The sequence below is a fragment of the Ammospiza caudacuta genome, chromosome 5 (genome assembly GCF_027887145.1).
Source record: "Ammospiza caudacuta isolate bAmmCau1 chromosome 5, bAmmCau1.pri, whole genome shotgun sequence".
NCBI classification, from domain to species: Eukaryota; Metazoa; Chordata; class Aves; order Passeriformes; family Passerellidae; genus Ammospiza; species Ammospiza caudacuta.
In genome coordinates, this window is record NC_080597.1 from 28596187 (window position 1) to 28614030 (window position 17844).

The window sequence follows — 17844 nt, forward strand, 5'->3', positions numbered from 1 at the left end:
CATTCACAAGTTTGTATTTTACAGTTATTGCTTCTCTTTTTGTCATTTGCTCCTTGTCAGAAACATTCAGCAAATGTCCAAGCCAGCTCATCATACTGATGTTTAGTGAGGATGGAACAGTCTCCCTGGAGTGGTGATGAAACCATGTTACCTCAGCCTTGTAGAACTAATCATGTAATCCTGCATTGGTTGTGGGGTGGTGATTAAATTTATGTAAAATTTGGTATGTTCTATAGCTGATTTTTATGGCTCTTCTAATTATTGCCAAGTGATTTTGAAATTGTGAGTAAAAATAGGCTGGAGAGATCTCTTTATGGAATATTTCTTTCTCATGATCTCATCACAGAGGCGGTGATGTGTAGGTTCAGTAGGGCTGGTCTCCATAGGTCACATCAATTACTCTTCAGTTTCTAGACAGTTGCAAATTTACTCCTGGTTAGGAGAAACTTTTTTCTGCGGGGGCTTCATGGGGATCTGTATTTTCTTAGCCTTTCCTATGATGCAGGAGTTTCTGTCTGTTGCTAGATAATGGACTAATTATATTTTCAGTCAAATCTGGCAAAAGAGCTCCAAAGTTAGTAAGAAATTGAAAGGGAGAAAAAAGCTGAGCTGCTGCCCTCTATTGCCCCAGTTCTAGTTTCTGATCATGGGACAGGAGCGCTGAAGTAAATCTGAATCATATCTTTTACTCTCAGTATTTGATCTACATTGTTAGAGATGGAGGACTTTATCCCACAATGTGAATTGGGTTGTTTCATGGGTTGGGAAAGAGATCCATACACAGGATAGATTAACCATTCTGGTTAAAACACTGGCTCTGGACATGCCTTGCCCACTGGGATCTCTGCCCCTTCAAGCCATCCTCCTTACCCCAATAATCAGCTCCCATAATTATATTCAAGTTCCACTTCTAGTGTGATGGGTAAATCAATCTGTCCTGTCTTGGCAATGTGAAAAGACTGCTTGTGGGGAGATTTCTGGTGTTCATTTCTTTTCCTTGGACTAAAGTAGCCTTGAGCTCAGCTCTTTCCTTGGAGGTTCTTCAATGTACAGTTTCTAGGTAAACCTGGGAGGAAGAAGGGTTTAGATGCTGAATGCCTGAATGCTGTCTGTGGAAGCCCGGGGAGACCTCACAATTGCAAGGTGACACATCCACCATGTTGGAGAGCCCATGTGTTGGTAGGAAGAAAAGGAGAGAACCAATTTTCCCCTTTGCTTGTCCTCTTCATCGAGCTCTCACTTCCCTGGCCAGAGAAGGGTCCCAGACACCTGCCTCGTCCATTGTCATTCCCAGCCACATGGCCCTAGGAACAAGGACAGTGCCACACAGGACACAACCCCGGTGAGCCCACCCTGCAGCCTTGGCCTCCAGCTGATGGCTCTTTGCACTCTAACAAATTGGCTCTATCTCCAGAAACGGCTGCAATGCTGGATCTGCCTTAGTGCTTCTCCATCTGGCTCCTCTTTATCACCTCTTTTTTTTTTTTTTCCTGAGTTAATTTCTTTTGTGTTGCTCTTCCTTTCCCAGCATTTACTTCTTTGCTACACTATTTAAAACAGCTCTTTCATTCTCTACTTCTTGTGGATGCTAGTGAGTTTAATTTTTTTCCAGCTTTGTTTTTTTGATTTCTCTTTTTTTGCTTTTATCTCTGCTTATCCCTTCTTTCTGTCTTTCTTTCTCTGCCTAGTCTTTCCTGTTCCTCTGTTTAGGAAGGATGCTTTGCTGGGGCTGATTGATGGCCCATTAGAAACAGATTAACAGGCGAGGATTGACTAGAGAAACAGATACCAAGGAGGGAAGGAGAGACAGAGGAACAGGTGACCTTTTCCACAAGCAAGATGCAAGCATGGTTTTTCAAACATCAGTTGCTCCCTACAAGAGCATGAGAGAATGTATGGAAAGCAGAGAGGAGAATAAGCCCACCATCATAACCTGTTGGTTTTTTGCATTGCTTATTTTCACTGACATAATGGTTTGATTCAGACTGAAATTGGCATCTCAGTTTAACATATAGACCTCGTGTTCTCAGCAGCTGTTACTGCTGGGTCTCAGTAAAGTGATCTTCATCTCTCCCTTCCCTCATGCACTTGTTCATTCCTTCTCTCTCTTCTCTTATCTCCACTCTTTTTTCCATCATTTTCAGGGTGGTTTTGCTTTTCAGATGTAACTATGGATGGATATTGATACATCTCCACTTTTCTCATTTTAAAGACATGGACTATTTTAATAAAAAGCTGCAATGAGGAATGCAAGAAATTAACAAAGGGCACGGGAAGCCAGAGCTGTGAGGAGCAGTTTCCAGATCAGTTGTTCACCTGGAAGGATACTGGCCCCTGGGGGCCTCAGAGCAGGGGTTAAAGCAGACTCCAGCTTCAGGCAGAGAGCCAGAACCAGAACTGCATTCCTCCCTCATTTCCCTTTGCGCCAGCTCTGTAGGTAACAGGCATGGTCAATGCAAAGGCCACCCTTCAGCAAAACAACAATTTTGCAGACTATGGGGAGAGACCATGACTTCCCTTCCTCATGGGCACTAATACTGAGTTAAAAAATATTGGTTCTGACCTTCAGGGACTCACTTTTTTGTTTCCACAGGGCCAGGAATGTCTGTCCTCTCTTGCTCTCTACAACAGCCATTTGCAGTTTTCTTGTTCCCATACATTTTATGTGATGCTTAAAAGAGTGGCTTGGTGGTCAGGCAGAGCTCAGACCAATGCAAAGGAAGATGCACCCTCTTTATTTTTCAACACTCATCTTGTGTCATTCTTGGATTTTTCACCTTGTGCACTTGCCTTTCTCCTCTTCCTGTCCATTTCTTTGTATTCTTCACCCTGTCCTTCTCTCTCTGTCCCCTACAGATAGGTTTTAGCAGTGTGGTCCTCCTTGCTGTTGTCTTGTCTAGTTTGATATTTTCTTGGGTAATTACTGGGACCACTCTGAGGATAGAGGCATAATACAGATGGAGCAAGACCAGGAAATGAATGCATACAAGGGTTTAGTGGGGAAAGGGGGAGAGAAAAATGGGGAAGTGAAAAAATGGAGGGGAAAGGGGCATATTGGTGCAGTGATATTTAGAGGAAGATGGAGAACTGCATTCCAGTCATTTAAATGGTTTCAAAATTTCAGGGAAAAAAAAAAAAAGCACCAGCTACCTGTGGAAAACCTCAGAGGAAGAAATTCTTGAAGGAAGAGGTTGACTGCAAATCAGCCAATTTTGCTCTCCTTCAAGAAATACTCAAGTTCTTTGCCCAAAATAAGTTCTTTACCCAAAATAAGTTCTTTGCCCCGCCTTTAGCCAGGGGGACAGGATCTGAGGTGGGATGTAGGAGATGCTTGGTCAGCCTTGGCTGTGTGAGTGGCTGTGAGGCTCCTGATTTTCTCTAGTAAAAAAAGTTGTTAGAGATCAAATCTATGGTAAAGGTAGCAAATCTGCAAAGGAATTGGAGTGCAAGTGTCACTGTCCAGCTCCACTCTAGTCTTACCCAGGGAAATTTGCAACTCCCTACAAACCCTGTTCCCTGGGAATGGTAACACTTTATTTCCCATAATTTCAGGGCTCTTTCAGTTCTGACTCTCTGAATTTGCATTCTCTCTAGCCAGAGGAATTGACCAACATCTTGGAAATCAGCAATGTTGTCTTCACAAGCATGTTTGCCCTGGAGATGATCCTGAAACTTGCTGCTTTTGGTCTCTTTGATTACCTTCGCAACCCCTACAACATCTTTGACAGTATCATCGTCATCATCAGGTGACAAGGGCTTGGGGATCAGCTGAAATACGCACAGAAAAGAGTAGCACAAAGCTTGCAGAGTATTTCAAAAAGGATTTAGCAGCTACACTGAGGAGCTGGGCTGATGCACAAGGCCAAGGATTGGGAGACCAAGATGTCTTTTCCCAGTGCTTGGTGTTGGTGCTATGGAAGCCACACTGCATTTTTGTCCCGTAGTTCTCTCCTCTGTGGAGTGGAGGCAGTTGCAACTGCCTTGTTAAGTTCACAACAAATGTTAGCTGTGAAATATTTTGAAAATGCACAAATTGAAGATGTTAGAAAGGTTTAAAGTGTGATAGAAGAACTTGTCTTGCTGGAATTCGATGCTGCAAGCCTTTCTTAATTCCTGCAACATGTACTGCCACGTTCATATTCTTAAGGAATAAATGCAGCTTTCATAATACAAGGATAAGCCTGCAGTTCATACTTCTGCCTTGCTCAGACAGATTTTTTTCTCTCATCCCTTTGTACTGCTGAAACAGGGGTCTCCTTGAGCCAGGTTTCATAAGCGCTTGGAGACCTATTTCACACCCAAGATAGCTCAGTTACCTTAGAAGGCATAAAATCAGCAGGATGGCTTCTTTGGTAGTGTTGGAAACAAAAAGGTTTTAATAAAAGACAAAATAACAAAACTCTCTACAGAGAAAAACTGAGCCAGGTGCAAGAGGTCCTCCTGCCCCTGGTAAAACACCTCACAAAAGCGATTAGTTTCTTTGTTCTCTTCTTTTTCTAGTAAATTGCTCAGGCGGGACTTTTTGGCTCCTATCCAATTAGCTATCCTTAAGTTTGAGGTGAAGTCCCCCAGGTCCTATGAGATGTCTTTTCACCTAATTGAGGAGAGAAACTTCTAGGCTTATTTCCTTTTTGAGGGAACGAAAGATAGTTTTGCCACTCCGTCAACAAGGGGCACATTCCTATGTACTGCCAATGCCAAAGTGAAGACTTAGCGTTGTTATTCCTTGTTTTCTTCTGTTTGCTCACTTGCATTTTGATTTGTGCCTCGTCCTTGCCATGCCTGTCTGGACCACAGCATCTGGGAGATCATTGGCCAGGCAGACGGGGGCCTGTCTGTGCTGAGGACGTTCCGCCTGCTCCGCGTGCTGAAGCTGGTGCGCTTCATGCCGGCGCTGCGCCGACAGCTGGTGGTGCTGATGAAGACTATGGACAACGTAGCCACCTTCTGCATGCTCCTCATGCTCTTCATCTTCATATTCAGGTGAGCAGGCAGTCGGCTCACAGTGTGCTGGCGTGGCACTGTGTGGCTCATGGGGACAGCAGCTTCAGAGCATGACTGCATAACTCATCTTGCCCTTTGCTTCAGGCCAATACAGTACTGACAAATATTTGCTTTTTCATAAGGGATGAACTCAATCCTGCCTTAAATTGGATTCAGCAGCTGAGGGTTTTGGCCTGGATGGGGTGGTGAAATACTGCCAGCAAATGCAGATATTGAGCATAATGTCCCATTACAGGATAGGTGAAGTCTACTGCTAATCAGGACTGTCTACAGCAACAGTTCAGTCTGGAGGCTGATTCTGGCAGAAGAGCAGCAGGAAGCAACCAAGAAAGTTTGTCTGTGCATGCCATGGATGCCGATAGCAAGATGAAGACATATGAGAGCAAAAAGGACAGTAGAAAGGACAGATCTGACTGACAGGTTGGAGGGAATATATGAGCTCTGAGTCAGAAGAGATGGAAAGGAAATTTTTTGGTGACCTACAGGGTTGCAATATGTAGTTCCTTCTTCACAGAGAGCTCCTAGTGGTCTGATTGTGTTGCTGTACCCCTTGCTTCTGTGATGTTGCATTAGATTTTCATGTGAAGAGAATTACTCTCATGAGTTCATTGTGGTAGCAGAAATATTTATATTTGACATCATCTTGTTCCAAAGCATCCTGGGAATGCACATCTTTGGTTGCAAGTTCAGCCTCAGGACAGACACAGGAGATACAGTTCCCGACCGGAAGAATTTTGATTCCCTGCTGTGGGCCATCGTCACCGTCTTCCAGGTGAGCCCACTTTGCTCTCTACGGGTGGGCCAGGGCAAAGTGAATAGGGTCAGGAGATGCTTGTTCCTCACTGAGGAGCACTGCACTGACTCTTGACAGCACAAAAGGTTGTGGAGGAAGAACAATTGCATATAGGAACCAAACACCTGGTGTACATCTCAAACAGGGGCCTTCCTCCTTCCTAGGAGACAGTGCGCAAAGGTCACTCCTGTTGTGGCAACTCCCAAGTTTTACATTCAGCACATGACTGTCCTAATGGCTGTTCTTGTTTCTTCTTGCTCAGCTAACAGCTGGACAGAGACAGTGGGTGTGTGTTAATGGGGAAGGTCAGAGGCCTAGTCTGGTCCTGATGTGTATTCTCTGACTATCCTTTTCTGGGAATATGCTTCATGTTCTTCCATCATGTTTTCTGACTTTCTCGTCCTCTCTTGCAGATCCTAACCCAGGAGGACTGGAATGTTGTACTCTATAATGGCATGGCCTCCACCTCACCTTGGGCTTCCCTCTACTTTGTGGCTCTCATGACATTTGGGAATTATGTACTCTTCAATCTTCTGGTGGCCATTCTTGTGGAGGGATTCCAGGCTGAGGTGAGCTGCCACCTAGGCTTCATCAGAGAGGAAGAGAGGTGCTAAAAAGGGATCCTATGTGACACTTTGAGGATACTGAACTGAAGGACTTAGAAAATATCACCCCTCTTTAATTTCACTAATGAAATAACCCTTGTTAGGGTAGTATTCCATTAAGCAAAAGAAAAAAAAAATAGTGTTATTCCTTGCAAGGAAAGAGGCTCTCTGGAAGGAGATTTACAATTTCTGTTCTGCGTAACACAACAGAAGCTACCTTAGGGTGAGCCCTTTGCCCATCCAAAGAAGCAGTGCAGTCTTTCAGCCATCCCAAATCACAGAAGACTCTTTCCAGTGCTCACATGATGCCTGACTGCCAAGGACAATTTTGCAGTTGTTCCAGAAATGAAAGAAACAAATGGTCTTTTGTGTTTGAGTTTCCAGCTTCTAAATCTGTGTGTTCCAGGGTGATGCCAACCGGTCATACTCAGATGAAGATCAGAGTTCTTCAAACATGGAGGAGTTTGATCAATTCCAAGAGGTCCAGGAAGGCTCAGGTACAATGGCTCAAACAGTCTTATTTGCTTGGGTCCTACTGCTGTTTGGTGGGAAACCTAAAAGCAGATTCTGCAGAAAATTTACTCCCACTTCTGAGAACTTGCCAGTTTTTATTTTGAACTTTATGCCGGTTTGTGGTGTTATTTGTGGAAAAACAGAGACATGTTGGCATCCTGAGGAATGTGGTAGCTAGGTGGAACAGTTCTTGAATGACCTCCAGAACAGCAACTGGAAGTGAGAAGTGAGGCTGTCTCTGGTTATCTTCAAGGTCACTATTTCAGGAACACTGTATCCAAATCTGAAACTCACATTTGGAGAAGGGATACCAAGATGGTAAAAAGGACTCAGGCAAATCTGGAAGCCTTGCCTCATAGTGAGAGACTAATGAAGCTTAGAGAAATCAGGAAAGTTACTTGATCACTCTCTCTGTAGTTGTAGACCAGAAGGAGGAGGTTGTGGTGGTAGATAGCTCTTTAATTGAGCAGAAAAAAGCATAATGAGATTGGAAAGGTCGGAAACTCAAGCTAGACAAATTCAGGCTGAAAAAAAGCCGTATATTTTCAAGGAGAGATAATTAACAGTGGGAACAACCTGAGTAGAAACCGCCTGCTAAGGTCTCTATCCCTCAAAGACTGAAAGTATTTCTACAAGAGATATTATACTTCAAACAGGACTTGGTGGCAGGGAGCAGTGAGAGTAGCCTGCTCTGCAATGGATGGTGAGCCAGGAGTTGAAGGGGACAGAGAGCCAGGCAGGAGGCCAGGGGCCACGCTGCGCACTCTTGCACAAGGTGAGCAGAGTAAGTCCACTGACACTAGTAAGGGTCTGCCAATGGTTCAGTAATTACCAGGCAAACCCACAGTGGTGAGGAAGGTCTAAGGTCAAGCCAAGTCCAGTTAGCAAGACAAGATCAGGACCAGCAAGGTGCAAGGACAGGCACAAGCATACTCACAGCACAACTCAGACAAGCACCACGGGCACATTTCTGAGCATAAATGCAGCTCCCACAGCAGGGAGCAGTGCCTCCAGTTTTTGGCTCACAGTTTTTTTCTGCAACTAAGCTCTTTTCAAAGCAGTCCTATCCTGAGCTACATGGTTGTACCATATCAGAGCTTATGCTGAATGCAGGCAGTCAGACCCCCGAGATGGCAGAGGAGGAAGAGGTTACAGAGGTGTTAGTGGAGTCATGACTGCCTGTCATGCAGACGTGGATAGGTGACCTTCATTATGCAATAAGTCAAACAAAAATGATTGCTCCTGTCCTTTCAGGCATTAAAATTCAACACCCTGTCCTTTCCATGCATCTCAAAAAATGCTGATGGTCATTGACAGGACTTAAGATTTCCTTCAAAAGTGTCCTACATCTTAAAGGTCAAGGATCAGTCATTTGAAGAAGGGCAGTGTAGTAGGATAGACTGGCATGCAGTTTTTGTATGATTGCAGGAATTTTAAGGTGACCTCAGTACATGGATGGCTGTGGCTATCCCTATATCTTAGTCTCTTGCTCAGTGTTTCAGCCTAACTACTTTAAGTAGCCAATCTGACAGCTGGTGGAATTTGTTCAGACCTGAAGATGCTGGTGTCTGCTCTTGGCATGCAGAAGCATGCTCTTGTCCCTCTGTTCGCCTTCATGCTCTGCCTGTCAGTCTGAGGCTGCCTGGCCACCACTCTGCTCGTTGTGGTTGGTTTTGGAGGCTGAGGAAATGACTTTTAAGCCTTCCCGGCTTGCACTGCCTTTGTCACCACACCCTAAATTGGAGAAATTCATGTTGATTGGTGCTAAAGGGCTAACAATCTGTTACCTACTGTTAACATGCTAAACTGCTTAGGCATCAAAACAGCCACTGGATAGTGAGGAACCCAACTTCTTCTTTACTCATTCTTCTTTCTGCCTCTTTCCACTCAGATCCCAAGCTCTGTGCAATTCCTGTGACACCTAATGGGCACCTGGACCCATCCTTGCCCTCTTCCAACCCACCAGTGGCTTCTGGGGGGGTGACCAACTCTTCACGCAACTCACTGCAGCTTGACCAGATCCGAGTTGCCGTTGGCTCCCGGAAGAGCAGTGTGATGTCCCTGGGGAGAATGACTTATGACCAGCGGTCCTTGGTGAGTGAGGGAGTAGAAATGTGTGTCATACCCTTCCTTTGAAGGCCAAGCACTTTGTTGGTTTTCTGCCATCATCTGGGGATTTCTGGGAAGGATTGCCCTGCTGCTGTAGACTTCTGACACAACTCTATTGCCTGTCTTTAGAATCCAGGTCAGTACACATTATTTTTCTAAATTTCCATATTTTTGAAGTCTATTTCAAGATTAGTTATCTATAATCCTTTGAGTGTGGGAGAGGGAGAACACGAAGAAGACAGTCTCCCTCTTACAGTGGAACATGTTTTTCCTCCTTGCCTTTTCCTTGTTTTCCTAGATTAAAAGACACAAAATGTTGCCTTGAGTTAAGAAGTGATAGCAGAACCACCAAGTCCCATTACAGATGGGATTGTATCAGAGCTTTTGTAACAGTGGAAATCTTGTTTTTGAGCTCCCCATGGCTCATTCTCCTGCCCCATAGCACTTCCCCAAGCATGCGAGTTTGTCAACCAGTGCATCTCAGACCTGCTCACCATGTAACATCAGCTTCTGGGCTTTCTACCCACTGGCATACACGGCTCTGGGGAGTGCCTTGGTGCTTAAAGAGTTCGTGCCCCTGTTATTTCCAAACAGGGAGTGCTAGCAGCCATGTACTACATGATACCTTGCTCATGTGGTTGGACTAGGCTGTAACCAACAAGCCTGTTTCTCTCATTTCTCCCTTTTACTAAGACTGGACTCAAAGATGGTGTGTCAGATGATCCATCACCCTGTACCTTGTGTTATGCTTAACCCTAGCGCAGTGTAAAAAGCTGCCAGTCAGATTCTTTGAGAACTTTACTCTTGCTCTGTGCTGGTGTAAGTAACAATATCAGGCACCTGGCCTTTGGCTTTATTACTTACCTTCCCTGAAAGTGCTTTGCACACAGATGGTGCTATAAAGTAATCACAGTCAACACCATTGCTAACTCATTACCAATTTATTGTCAGATTTACTGAGATTGCTGCTGAATTCCCACCATGCAACTTGCTCAGTGTCTGATAAATGGCAGCCTTCTGGCTTAGGGGCTCGGGGAGCAGTCTGAGCTCTGAGAGAGGAGCACATGTTCCCTCCTTGTGCCCAGAGTCACCGAGTCCCCATCCCACTCTGTTACAGTCCAGCTCCCGCAGCTCCCACTACGGCGCCTGGAGCCGCAGCGGAGCCTGGGGAAGCCGTCGCTCCAGCTGGAACAGCCTGGCCCGGGGACACAGCCTGAAACACAAACCTCCCTCCGCTGAGCACGAGTCCCTCCTGTCTGGGGAAGCGCACAAGGCGGCAGATGGGGAGCCGGATGGGACAGGAAGGGTGCTTCATCACCGCCGGACACTCTCTCTGGATAACAAAGGCTCTTGTGACCTGCTGGAGTTGGCCTCGGTCCCTTCTGGCCACAGAGTGACCCACAGGCTGGGAGCACCGCCTGGGGCCAGTGAGCATCAGGACTGCAATGGCAAAATGCCCAGTATTGTCAAGGAGATCTTCCCAAAGATGAACAACCACAAAGAACGGGGAGAGGATGATGAAGAAATAGATTATGTGAGTGCTTGGTGGAGGACTCTGGGGCTACATCACAGTGCTCTGGGATACCCCAAATCCTTCATCAAATTTCAGTCTCCTTGCGTGTGGATGGGAAACCTTGCAAAGATGCTTTAGGAGAGCTGGAGGACAGCTGGAGGACTAAATGCAGATAGGACTTTCTAGGCACAGGCAAGCTCATACCACCTTGTCAGGCTGCTTGCAAGGCAGGTGGGTGGTGGGAGGAAGGCAGGTGTGCAACATACATGTGGTCAGTCGGGGGCTGTTATTTCAGAGCAGTGCAGCCAGTGATTTCTACAAGGCAGGGGAGGTCAGGCAGTGCAAGAGTGAGAGTTTTGCGTGGGGACCATCGGCAGACCAGAGCAGGAAGCACAGGCACCACAGACAAGGCAAGTGGGTTTTGTGGTATCAGCCTGGGGGACAGCAATCTGTGAGCAGATCAGAGAGTGGAAAAAGTGGAGTGAGGGTCAGTAGAAATTTGAACAGACATAAATGTCTGTAAGAAATTCTCAGCCCAAGTGCCAAAAGAAAGCCTTCTTGTCCTGGCTTCTGATTTAGCTGAGGTAGGGAGGAAACATTGGCCTCGTGTAACACAGTACCTCCAACACCTCTAAGAAGGCAACATGGAACAGCATCCTACTCTAGAAGGGACACCAGCAGTTTTATTTTCATGATCTGGGGAGGAAACCAGATGCCAAGAGGTAAACAAGCCCTGGCAAAGCAGCTTCTACCTTCTTTTCCATGACTTGTTGCCTTTGAGTTGATTTTCTCAATCGAGGGATTAAAGAAAAGCAGGTAGTGGTGCATTTGAGTCAGATGTGAAAGGAAGAATGTCTCTCTCAGGCAAGTGGGAAGGTGACCAGTGGCAATTGCTTCTGCTGCATCCCTACAGAGCCTGTGCTTTCGCATTCGGAAGATGATGGAAGTCTATAAGCCAGACTGGTGTGAGTTACGGGAAGACTGGTCCATATATCTCTTCTCTCCACAGAACAGGTTTGTACAGTTTTTGCCATGAGAGGGTTGAGAAGATGGGACAGATTCTGTTGCTCTGCTGGCCATATCCCCTGGTGCTAGGTGGCAACTTCAAACTTAGCAGCTGAGAATGTGTATTTTCTCCTCCATTGTTCCTTCTACAGCCAAACTGCATTTCTTTTCCTAGATTGTAGCAATGAGAGGAAAGTTGAGCATCCTAAATAGCTATTGTGATCTTCCCTCCCTTTGGAGCATCCCATTTTTATTTTCTGTAATCATAAATATTTATAGCAAAGCAAGGCAAGGAATACTAATGTTAACACAAGGAGGATAAAGAATGCATTATTGATGACTCCATAATACTGATATTTCCTCCCCTGGTACCAGAATGGCATCTTCATTTAATTTACAGTACCAGTACCAACTTACAGCAGTTATAACACACCTTTTAGGGTAAAGTTAGACCTCTTCTTGCCTAAAACCAGGAAATTTGGGTTGAGTTCTTCCTGTTAAAGAGATCTCACCAGAAGAAAATGTCCACGTACCCCAGCTAACATTATTGTCATCCATTCATATTGCCCCTTGAATAGAAAGGGCTTTCATTTTAGGTCACAAGGGAGAGCTTTTTTTGCTCTGTGTGACACCTATGTTAACATACACAGTGTCTTTCAGAAGTGTGGTCCCCACATCTGCCAACCTACCTGCCTCTCCTGAGCTTTCAGCATGTGGCCTCTTTGCTGTGGAGAGGTACAAAGTGTGAGCTTGGGAGGAAAACTGAAATTCAGCCTCTTTACAAGGCAGGAGAGGAGCACAGGTCATAGTGGCTAGGATACCACTCTGTCACTGGAGAAATCAATGGAGGTTCAGCAAGCTCTGCCCTTGCTCTGCTCCAGGCTCCCTATGTGACCACTTACTACCCTGGGCTATTGCCATTCCAAGGGACATCAGTATCAGAGATAGGAAAGCTGCTATATCAGAGCCCAGTTTTAGCCAGAATACTTAATTCTGTGTCCTCCTTGTTCCTAAATCTGTTCTGCCCAAGCACAGGTGCCTACTGGAACTCTCTTGCAGGTTTCGCCTCCTCTGCCAAACTATTATTGCTCACAAGCTCTTTGACCACGTAGTGCTGGCTTTCATCTTCCTGAACTGCATCACCATTGCCCTGGAAAGACCCCAGATTGAGCACAGAAGCACGGTGAGAACCATTACCTGTCACCCACTTTATAGCACAACCTCTAACAGTGGTTCCTGAGTGTTCCTGGTCCTCCTGTGATCTCTGGAAGAACTTCAGCATTAAACACCAGCTCAACTCATCTATTCAAATACCTAAATATTAGTAATTGACATAAATATGTGTTTCCCCTGCAGGCTCTTATAATGGGGAAACCCACTTTATAACACAGAAAGCCTAGTTCCTTCTGTCTTGGAAAGTAAGTGTCTCCTCCAGGAGCCTGCATATAAGGGATGAATAGCAAAAGGGACAAGGAGTGGAACTGAGAAGTAACTTCCATGCTGTAGGAATGGCACATCATCATTCACGTATGCTGCTCTTGAGTTATCTTGGAGGTGGCTCAAGCTGGCAAGTGAAATTACTTTTTCTGCTTGTCTGCCTTAGCTGACTCCCAGACTTTGCTGCACTTGGACACAATCAGTGGTCTGTGCTCAGCAGCTCTTCAGGAAGGAGTGCCAGGTCAGTGCAGCAGGTTAGGCCTGAGCAGCACTGACAGAAAAGGGCAGAGGCTGCCTTGAAACCAGATCTGCAGGATGCAAAAAAATCCCATCCACTATGGTCTGGCAGAGCTGCATAGGATCCTGTCCCAGCCAAGGTATATGAGCTGAAAGCTGCCTATCACTGACCTCTGCCAAGAACATCTCCCTTTTTTCATCAACTTTCAGACCCTTCACAGGAATGCAGAAATATCAAGATCATCAGAGGGGACTGACAGAGTAACAAGAAGTAGTAAAAATACATTTAAGGTCTTTCTCTGTTTTGTTTTTTTTTTTTTTTTTTTTTTTTCCTAGGAAAGAATCTTTCTCACTGTGTCCAACTACATTTTCACAGCAATATTTGTAGCTGAGATGACACTGAAGGTAAGTTACTGGAGAACAGCTCAGAGCCTTTTTCCAGTGTCAAACACTGTTCGTGTTTGCTCAGCACCCTTTTAAAATGTGTTCATCTTTTTGGTGTGCCAGTCCTTCCCTCTACCTTTATAAAGGCAGATACTGCCTGGAGTTCAGTCCTGTCTTGTTAGGAATAGAGGAGATATTTATTGCAGGCATTAGATCCAGTTGGATCTTAGTATTCATGAAGGATAGCTGGCACTCAAGTATGGATTTTGTAATGATGTCAAATGTCCGTTCGCTTTCTCCTGGAGCAAGAATGGGGGACATTACAACAATATTAATGACATGTTCCAAGTTGAGATAATGATTCAATAGATGTCAAAATACTTTGCAACAATCAGAAAACCTTGTTATTCCTTTCTCATATTTGGGGAAAAGTCCTAAAACTGTGTGCTGGAAGTTAAGGCCCTAAAATTCATATCTGAATTTTTACTGTGATTTGGAGGATGTTAATATCTCCCCATGACCACCAATTTCTGTAGCACCCACTGTTTTTGAGAACTGCTTACAAACAAATTACCCCTTTAAGAGCCAAAGTATGGATTTGGTGCCTGACTTTACCTCCCAGGTGGTCTCTGAACCGGGAGAATTTCCCCAAGCCTCTGGTGTGGCAGGGAAAGATTTCCTGTGTATCTCCTACAGTGTTGTGTTACTCAGGGAGGCAGAAAAAAGGTGTTTTCCTTCACAGACATCCAGGTGAAAGGAAAAGATTATGAGATGACACTTCAGTGTCATAAGGAGTTGATAACTATTCCCCTTCCTCCCATTCTCTCCACAGTTGCCCTCTATCAGGTAGCATAGGAGCCATTTCACCCCCTCTTCTCTCCCCTCTCTTCCAGGTGGTCTCTCTAGGCTTGTATTTTGGGGACCAGGCTTATCTCCGCAGCAGTTGGAACATCTTGGATGGCTTCTTGGTTTTCGTGTCTCTCATTGACATTGTGGTCTCAGTGGCCTCTGCTGGTGGTGCCAAAATCCTGGGCGTGCTGCGAGTGCTCCGGCTGCTGCGCACCCTCCGTCCCCTCCGGTCAGAACCCCACCGAGCCCTGCTTGGCCCCCTCCTCCCACTGGTTACCCCCAGGAGGGGTCCCAGGGTCAGACCCAGCTGTCCCAGCCAAAGTGGGGTCTTTAATAAGCAATAGGCCACAAGGAGGTCCCCCTTAGCCATATGGGTCTGATGCTGGAGGTACCTTATCAAAGAACAAATCCATGGGAGAGAGAAGGCCTTTTGATCATGGGGGAGGGATCTCCACTGAGGGGTCACTGCCCATGGAGACAGGAGTCTGCTGCTGCTGAAAATGCTTAGGTTAGGTCAAATTTCCCTCCCCTGTCCCTCTGTCATCCTTCCCCTTCCTTCCTTTCCAGAGTCATCAGCAGAGCCCCTGGTCTGAAGCTGGTGGTGGAGACCCTTATTTCTTCCCTCAAGCCCATAGGAAACATTGTCCTCATCTGCTGTGCTTTCTTCATCATTTTTGGCATCTTGGGTGTGCAGGTAGGTTGTTACTGTCCATCAAACAGCCCTTGAGCCCCCACCCCACGGGCATCTGTACCCCCTGGTCCTATAACAGACACAGGGAGCCAAGCAGAGCAGGAGAGACAGCTAAGTCAGTGAATTTTCTGTGTTTACCTTCTTCCACAAGTCATCTCCATAATGACACAGCCCTTGGCAAGCACAGACAGGTGCTCAGCAAGTGCAGGCATTGCTGGACACGAGAGACAGAGGAGTTAGTGCTCACACCTGGCAGCAGCTGGGTCAGGGTTTGGGTCAGTGTCATAGCGTGAGCCCAGGGCTGGCACAGCACAGGGCTCCCTGGACCCACCCATGTCTCCCCACAAGGGCAAGCAGCTCAGTGCCTGCTCACATGAACCCTGCCACCAGTCAGCTCTCCTTCTCCCCCTCACTCTGAGCCCTAAATCCACCCACAAACTTCTTTAATTTTTTAATTTAATCCTCCTTATTTTTGGCTGTTGCATTGCAGAGGAGCAAGGGCGTGGGCGTTACTTCCATCTCAGGGAATGCGCTATACTTAGTTTGCTCTGATGCATCTGTACAAATGCACAATCCAGTACCTTCCATATGGGGAAAAGAGCCCTGGGCAGAAGAGTCACAGAAGTGCAGTGCAGCTTTGTGAAAAAATATATATGAGAAGAAGAGGATGTTTTTTCTGGTTCTTTACCCTCAGATGAGATCTTCTTTTCCCATCAGCACTTTCAGTAACTGGGAAGCAGGGAGTGAAGATTACTCTAAGGGAGTGATTAGAAGATATTTTACTTTTTCCCTTTGTACCCAGAAAGGCTGCCTTAAGGGCTGTCAGATGGTGGGCTTACAGTCACTGCTGCCCTGGAGCAATGGAGAAGGCTGAAAAGCCGAGTGTGAACTTACAGGGGTGGTCTTGCCTCCTTTGCAATGGTTGAGCCTGTACTGCACATTGTGTTGGTGGTGTCCCTGTCATGGGACAGGGACACCATGTCAAGCTCTATGTGGCCTGCGGTCTTGCAGGCCATGCAGCATCTTGGCAGCTTCTGTAGATCCCAGGGAGCATGGGGAACCCTGTGGGAAAAGGGGCTGATGGGGTCACTCCCCTCCTGCAGCTTTTCAAGGGCAAGTTCTACCACTGCCTGGGAGTCGACATCAGGAACATCACCAACCGGTCTGACTGCGTGGCAGCCAACTACAAGTGGGTGCACCACAAGTACAACTTCGACAACCTGGGACAGGTGAGTTTGCCCCCCTCTGATGGGAACCCAACACAGGGTTTGTCTCCTCCCCAGGGAACAGATGCAGTGCCTAGAAAGCCAGAAGGGGCAGTTATTTAGCATGCATGCCCATGCAGAAGCTGTGTCACTAGTTGGTTGGTATCAAAATGATACTTACAAGATGAGTGGGAAAGAAAAGTGGTGGCAGCAGAGAGCTTGATTTTCTCTTTTCTCCTGCCATGAAGCTGATGTTCTTCACAAACTCTCTCCTCTGGTGGGTCTGGCTGCACCCTGTCCCTGTCCTCCATCAGGGAAAGAGCAGGTTTTGATGTGTGCAGAGACACAGGAAGAGTATTGCAGTGCTGTGTGTGTTAGAGCATAAACCCACAATAATTTTTTCTGCCTGCCAGATGCACCTGCTCCACATCAGTTTTGCTTTATATGTTGCAGGCTCTGATGTCCCTCTTTGTTCTGGCTTCCAAGGACGGTTGGGTCAATATTATGTATAATGGACTCGATGCTGTGGCTGTTGACCAGCAGGTACATGGACTTTCTTGTGAAAGGACCTTTTCACTTTCCTTGTGCCTGTAAGGCAGAAGCATCCTTTAACATCCTGATTCAGTACCTCCCTCAAACCAAGAGTCCCTTCCAGACCTCTTCTGAATTCTCTGCTCACCTGTTTGCAAGGTGTCAGGTCCACAGCCTTGTCTAGTCCATGCAGGAAGGTGTAGCTGTGGCTATGCTGTGGGGTGTCTGTGGTAGGGTCAGTGGGCCTTTATCTATTTGTAATGAAGAAATAATAATGGCATGTGTCTTTCTGGGCATGCTGGCTCCCTCCAGGCCCACTCATGGTTATTTCAGTACCTTGTAAAGCAGGATCTGTTGGGCTGCCACCCACTGCATTCCTATTCTTCTACTGCTAAGACAATGTCTGCCTCTGTTCTCCTCCCACTCCAGCCAGTGATCAACAACAACCCCTGGATGCTACTCTACTTCATCTCCTTTCTCCTCATCGTCAGCTTCTTTGTGCTCAACATGTTCGTGGGGGTGGTGGTGGAGAATTTCCACAAGTGCCGGCAGCACCAGGAGGCTGAGGAGGCGCGCCGGCGGGAGGAGAAGCGCCTGCGACGCTTGGAGAAGAAGCGAAGGAGTAAGGCACAGCCTAAGTGTTTGGTTGGTTCGTAGGCCAAGGTTTTCTGAGAAAAACCTTTTCCTCTTATTTTTCTTTCCCAATGAGCTGGTCTCCAAAATCCATCGCTCATGGCCATGCTCTCAGCCTTCCTCCCCGCACCACTGCTGTGTCACCACACACCTCACTGGGGTGGTCTGGGGAAGAGGGGTGGCTGAGGAGGTCTGCTAGGACTCCAGGGAAGGCACTGAGGAAGGGTTTTAGCACCCTGCTCCTCAGGAGATTACATACCAAAAACACCCCTGTGCACATGCTGACAAGCACTGTTGGCATGGGGCATGCACACATTGATGCGCTTCCTGTGCTT

At 46.5% G+C, this 17844-nt stretch overlaps 1 protein-coding gene across 1 annotated transcript in view; it reads left to right on the forward strand.

The window, feature by feature from the left end:
• The window catches only part of CACNA1I (calcium voltage-gated channel subunit alpha1 I), a 149638-nt gene that overhangs the window by 113804 nt on the left and 17990 nt on the right, over positions 1-17844 (forward strand). The window contains exons 10-24 of the mRNA XM_058806118.1: positions 3595-3746; positions 4798-4983; positions 5659-5776; positions 6211-6366; positions 6809-6899; positions 8807-9009; positions 10142-10558; positions 11451-11551; positions 12602-12725; positions 13553-13621; positions 14494-14678; positions 15017-15143; positions 16244-16369; positions 16799-16888; positions 17306-17498. Of these exons, the coding sequence (XP_058662101.1) occupies positions 3595-3746; positions 4798-4983; positions 5659-5776; positions 6211-6366; positions 6809-6899; positions 8807-9009; positions 10142-10558; positions 11451-11551; positions 12602-12725; positions 13553-13621; positions 14494-14678; positions 15017-15143; positions 16244-16369; positions 16799-16888; positions 17306-17498 (2338 nt within the window). The remainder of the gene's footprint in view (positions 1-3594; positions 3747-4797; positions 4984-5658; positions 5777-6210; positions 6367-6808; positions 6900-8806; positions 9010-10141; positions 10559-11450; positions 11552-12601; positions 12726-13552; positions 13622-14493; positions 14679-15016; positions 15144-16243; positions 16370-16798; positions 16889-17305; positions 17499-17844) is intronic.